The sequence below is a fragment of the Coregonus clupeaformis genome, unplaced genomic scaffold (genome assembly GCF_020615455.1).
Source record: "Coregonus clupeaformis isolate EN_2021a unplaced genomic scaffold, ASM2061545v1 scaf1463, whole genome shotgun sequence".
Classification (NCBI taxonomy): Eukaryota; Metazoa; Chordata; class Actinopteri; order Salmoniformes; family Salmonidae; genus Coregonus; species Coregonus clupeaformis.
The window spans coordinates 1-6,473 of record NW_025534917.1 but is presented as its reverse complement, the minus strand read 5'-3'; the positions used below and the strand labels follow the sequence as shown (position 1 = coordinate 6,473).

Here is a 6,473-nt window from a genome sequence, read left to right as displayed (position 1 = left end):
TCCATGGGACAAAACTAGGTCCAGAGTATGACTGTGGCAGTGAGTAGGTCCAGAGACATGTTGGACAAAACCCACTGAGTCGATGATGGCTCCGAAAGACTTTTGGAGTGGGTCTGTGGACTTCTCCATGTGAATATTAAAATCACCAAAAATTAGAATATGATCTGCTATGACTACAAGGTCTGATAGGAATTCAGGAAACTCAGAGAGGAACGCTGTATATGGCCCAGGAGGCCTGTAAACAGTAGCTATAAAAAGTGATTGAGTAGGCTGCATAGATTTCATGACTAGAAGCTCAAAAGATGAAAACGCCATTTTTTTTTTTGTAAATTGAAATTTGCTATCGTAAATGTTAGCAACACCTCCGCCTTTGCGGGATGCACGGGGAATATGGTCACTAGTGTAACCAGGAGGTGAGGCCTCATTTAACACAGCAAATTCATCAGGCTTAAGCCATGTTTCAGTCAGGCCAATCACATCAAGATTATGATCAGTGATTAGTTCATTGACTATGACTGCCTTTGAAGTGAGGGATCTAACATTAAGTAACCCTATTTTGAGATGTGAGGTATCACGATCTCTTTCAATAATGGCAGGAATGGAGGAGGTCTTTATCCTAATAAGATTGCTAGGGTGAACACCGCCATGTTTAGTTTTGCCCAACCTAGGTCGAGGCACAGACACAGTCTCAATGGGTATGGCTGAGCTGACTACACTGACTGTGCTATTGGCAGACTCCACTAAGCTGGCAGGTTGGCTAACAGCCTGCTGCCTGGCCTGCACCCTATTTCACTGTGGGGCTAGAGGAGTTAGAGCCCTATCTATGTTGGTAGATAAGAGGAGAGCACCCCTCCAGCTAGGATGGAGTCCGTCACTCCTCAGCAGGTCAGGCTTGGTCCTGTTTGTGGGTGAGTCCCAGAAAGAGGGCCAATTATCCACAAATGTTATCTTTTGGGAGGGGCAGAAAACAGTTTTCAACCAGCGATTGAGTGCTGAGACTCTGCTGTAGAGCTCGTCACTTCCCCTAACTGGGAGGGGGCCAGAGACAATTACTCGATGCCGACACATCTTTCTAGCTGATTTACAAGCTGAAGCTATGTTGCACTTGGTGACCTCTGACATCCCCACAGCATGATGCTGCCACCACCATGCTTCACCGTAGGGAGGATGCCAGGTTTACGCCACCCGTGACGCTTGGCGTTCAGGCCAAAGAGTTCAATCTTGGTTTCATCAGACCAGAGAATCTTCTTTCTCATGGTCTGAGAGTCTTTAGGTACCTTTTGGCAAACTCCAAGCAGGCTGTCATGTGCCTTTTACTGAGGAGTGGCTTCCGTCTGGCCACTCTACCGTAAAGGCCTGATTTGTAGAGTGCTACAGAGATTGTTGTCCTTCTGGAAGGTTCTCCCATCCCAACAGAGGAACTCTGGAACTCTGTCAGTTGCCATCGGGTTCTTGGTCACCTCCCTGACCAAGGCCCTTCTCCCCCGATTGCTCAGTTTGGCTGGGCGGCCAGCTCTAGGAAGAGTCTAGGTGGTTCCAAACTTCTTCCATTTAAGAATGATGGAGGCCACTGTGTTTTTTGGACCCTTCAATATTGCAGACATGTTTTGGTACCCTTCCCCAGACACAATCCTGTCTCAGAGCGCTACGGACAATTCCTTCGACCTCATGGCTTGGTTTTTGCTCTGACATGCGTTGTCAACTGTGGGACCTTATATAGACAGGTATAATCGTAAACAATATGATGTAATGTGCCATGAACAAAAACACTACATTCTCAGTCAAAAACATAAGTCAGAACACAGCCTCACTATTCTCTCATGTGATTTTATTTCTATTCAGATAAAATTACGCTGCATTAATAAAATCCTTTTTACAATCAGCACCAGTTCTCTCTGACATGGTGGAATAATACTGATGGAAACAGTCATGAGGTAGTGAATGTTTTTCATGTCAACAACTTATCAATGTTATCAGAACAACGTCACCACATTTTCATATTCCTTTAGCTTGAGGACTAGTACACAAATTAACTAAATTAAACAAGTAAATTCAAAAGGTTTCAATGTTGGAATCAAGAAATGCACATGCTATGAATCTAGTTCATCATTTACATTTTGCAATATCCAAATCATGTGATCAAATTCATTTTGCAATATCCAATCAATTTCAATCAAATTCATTTAGCAAAAGCCTAATCTTATATATCAAATCAAAGTCTATAGGTTTCAAGGTTAGAATCAAGAAATGCAAAGTTCCATTCATCTATATAATAATTTACATTTAGCAATATCCAAATAATATAATGAACAACTGAGGGTGTATACCTGTAACCAATGCATTAAAGTTCATAACCAAAACAAAATACACATTTTATAGTATTTAATCTGATTTTAGATATGATCAGGCCTCGAGGTGAAAAAACAAAAATATGCCTATTTTTGAGTAAGAAATCATATAAACAAAATGATTTCATGTGGCATAGACAAAAACACAAATTGTCAGTTAAAAACATAAGTCAGAATACAGCCTCTCTATTCTCTAATGTGATTTCAGGTTCTCTGACTGGGAAATTGTCCTTCCACACAGAGAGAGAGCAGTGGTAGGGCTTTTTTTGTGTGTGTTCTCTTATGCACCTTCAGGCTCCTTAACCAGGTAAAACTCTTTCCACACTGGGAGCAGTGGTAAGGCTTTTCTCCTGTGTGTATTCTCTCATGCCTTTTCAGGCTAGCTAACACGGTAAAACTCTTTCTACACTGGGAACATTGGAAAGGCTTTTCTCCTGTGTGTGTCCTCTCATGAGCTTTTAGGTCCCCTACTCGGGAAAATCTCTTTTTACACTGGGAGCAGTGGTAAGGCTTTTCTCCTGTGTGTATTCTCTCATGCTCTTTTAGATGCCCTCTCTGATTAAAACCGTTTCCACACTGGGAACATTGGAATGGCTTTTCTCCTGTGTGTATTCGCTCATGCCTTTTCAGGGTAGCTAACACGGTAAAACTCTTTCTACACTGGGAACATTGGAAAGGCTTTTCTCGTGTGTGTGTCCACTCATGCTCCTTCAGGCTCCCTAACTGAATAAAACTCATTCCACATTGGGAACATTGATAAGGCTTTTCTCCTGTGTGTATTCTCTCATGCTGTTTTAGGTGCCCTATCTGAGTAAAACTGTTTCCACACTGGGAACATTGATAAGGCTTTTCTCCTGTGTGTATTCTCTCATGAGCCTTTAGGTCACCTGATCGGGAAAATCGCTTTTCACATTGGAAGCAGTGGTAAGGTTTTTCTCCTGTGTGTATTCTCTCATGGCTTTTCAGGTTACCTAACACGGTAAAACGCTTTTTACACTGGGAACATTGGAAAGGCTCTTCTCCTGTGTGTGTCCACTCATGAGCCTTTAGGTCACCTGATCGGGAAAATCTCTTTTTACACTGGGAGCAGTGGTAAGGCTTTTCTCTTGTGTGTTTTCGCTCATGCTCTTTTAGGTGCCCTATCTGAGTAAAACTCTTTCCACAATGGGAACATTGGAATGGCTTTTCTCCTGTGTGTATTCTCTCATGCCTTTTCAGGTTATTTAACATGGTAAAACTCTTTCCACACTGGGAACATTGGAAAGGCTTTTCTCCTGTGTGTGTCCTCTCATGAGCTTTGAGGTCCCCTGATCGGGAAAATCTCTTTTCACATTGGAAGCAGTGGTGTTGTCTCGCTGGTTTGGCCGTCTCTGGGTCTGGTTCCGCTGTAGGGCTCTTCCCGCTGTCAGAGTGAGAGTCTGGTCTCTCTCCTGCCAAAGACAAACAGAGTATTTAGTTAAACAGAGACTTGAATGAAACCTCCACATGATAAAACTGTCTTCCTATGATGTTTAACCTAGACTAGATCCCTAAATAAAAGAGCAGAGCTTGTCATCACAGAGTGGCTGTAGTGCTTTGTACACTGGGTAAATCCATTTGAATTCAATACATTTTTGACAGCATCCCTTTTGATTTAAAAAAAGCTTTCCTTACATGTTTGCCTATGGAAGAAGTGGTAAGAAAGTGACTTTTTGTAACTGAAAGCCAAAACATTCATGAGATAAAGGGATGTAGCTCAGTTGATAGAGCATGGCGTTTGCAACGCCAGGGTTGTGGGTTCGATTCCCACGGGGGGCCAGTATAAAAAAATATATATATACAGTGGGGAGAACAAGTATTTGATACACTGACGATTTTGCAGGTTTTCCTACTTACAAAGCATGTAGAGGTCTGTAATTTTTATCATAGGTACACTTCAACTGTGAAAGACGGAATCTAAAACAAAAATCCAGAAAATTACATTGTATGATTTTTAAGTAATTAATTTGCATTTTATTGCATAATAGGGATTTTTCCTCGGAGAACTATTTTTCGCCAACTCTTTAAATTTGAGACTTTAGTTTTTTTCCAACTCTTTCTCCATTTTCTTTCTGCTGGTGTGTGCTATTATTGTGCCCCTAACATAAGCTTTAGTCCTTCCAAGTCACCCCTCTCTTCTCCCGATACGTTCCCTTCTGCAGCCGCCAGTACTCTCTCTCCAGATCCCTGAGAAAGCGGATGATGATCGGTCTAAGGCGGCTGATTCTCCCGTGGTATTGTTGCTAGGGAACGGTGGACTCAGTTGAAGCTCGGATTTGTCCAGATCCACCCCAAGAGCTTCCCAGATAATTTGTCTCACGCATTCCCGCGGCTTGCTATCCTCCAGACCCCTAAAAGTCTTAAATTGAGGAGCCTGTCTCGGTTAGCTGAATCTTGAACGCTTCTGTGGAGATCCTCATACGGTTTGGCGTTCTTCTCGACTTCCTTAAATCAGTCGGTCGTTGTCGTCCTCCAGCGTTGATCTCTGACCCTCTGCCTCATATTGCCTCTGTAATAGGACCGATACATCTTCTTGCATATTCATCTGAGATCGCTTGACCTGAGAAAACATCAGACTCAAGAGATTCAAGAATGGTGCTTGACTCTACCCATTTCTTCCATGGCCTTCTGCAGGGATGATTGCAAGGCCGACAACAAGCTGGGTTCTATGTTCTGCCCTTTCAAAGTCATACTGGCTGAAGTGTGGTCCTCTGTAGCTCAGCTGGTAGCGCACGGCGCTTGTAACGCCAAGGTAGTGGGTTCGATCCCCGGGACAACCCATACACAAAAAAAAAAAATGTATGCACGCACGACTGTAAGTCGCTTTGGATAAAAGCGTCTGCTAAATGGCATATTATTATTATTATAAGTGCAACAAGAGGTAGACGGTTAGCCGCTGCGCTAGCGATTGTGCTACGAGTGTTGAAGCTGAAATCAACACAGACATTGTTGAAAAACTTAGATAAAACAAAACAACAAAATCCCTCAAAAAACAATGATACTAAATTGACTATTCTATCGAACTTTGAGGAAACTGGGAGGGTTTTATCGGGAGGCTCATTTCAGACAACCACCTTGCTTCCCAACATCCCGTGACTCAAGAGTTGTGTTTATTTTGATGGTCGAGCGAGAGTTGGTCACCAACTGGATGTCACAGTGACTTACCAATTAGTTCCTTCCGCTTTCAAGACAACTGGGGAATCGGTCATTCTGACATTTCCGACTTGAACACTCATAGAAACATTTCCTTGGTTTCCCCACTTGGAAAATATCGGAATCGACCAACAGGAAGCTCTACACAACAAACTTCCATACACTTTAACTATGAGGTTCAGAGTTCTCTTGAAAGCACCAACACGTTACTGATTTCAGGAGCAGGAAGACGAGCCGTGCGAACGACCATTACACCTAATAAAATACCAAATCACTGGTGTTCGACGTGCATGCCGGCCTGAGGTGCTTCCCACTGGGCAGCTGTATCACGGTGTCGCCGGCGGTAGTTAACGTGGCCAAATGTTTTCCACCTAGTTGTAAGCAGCACAACAGCCTGCACGGCAAGTCTGTGTTTCACTGTGTCCTTAGCCCCGGCCTGCCGAGCACTGCTTTACGCCGAGGGAAGTAGCTAGTTGGCTAACCTCGTCCCCACACTGCGTGGAAGTGTCTGGGAACGAGATTACTAACTAGCTAGCACAAGCTAGTGTAGCCCTGGAGGAAGAGAGAGAGCCAACTCACGGGAATATCTCTCCTTCCAGCAGGTGGAGTTTTTGTATGGAGGTCAATGAGCTGGTCCAAATTGGTCAACAAAATGAATGGCTTACGTGCTACGTGATGTTTACTTTGATCGAATAGAAGTTTCGTAATGCTTAAGTTGTTCTGAGTGTACTGATAAGTAGGATACGTGACATACCGACAACTTTGAGAAAAAACACTATAGGAGATGGCTTTGCAAATTCATAACATGATGCTAGTAGCATAGCATCTCTCTCCATTGAATTGACGAGCGAACTCCAAATATCCAAAGTGAAAAACACATTTAAGGCGGTACTTACTGGTGTTAATCAGATCTCCTATCTCCTCCTCTTCATCTTTCAACGTGACAGTAATCTC

At 43.2% G+C, this 6,473-nt stretch overlaps 1 protein-coding gene across 1 annotated transcript; it reads right to left on the bottom strand.

Annotated features, from left to right (window-relative positions):
* Window positions 1–1,811: 1,811 nt before the first annotated feature.
* On the bottom strand, window positions 1,812–3,732 carry LOC123487110 (zinc finger protein 135-like; the record flags this gene model as incomplete). Its single annotated transcript, XM_045218250.1, is given in 1 exon segment — window positions 1,812–3,732. A coding segment is annotated over 1 exon segment (1,180 nt), but the record flags the coding sequence as incomplete, so codon positions are not given.
* Between the last annotated feature and the right edge of the window lie 2,741 nt (window positions 3,733–6,473).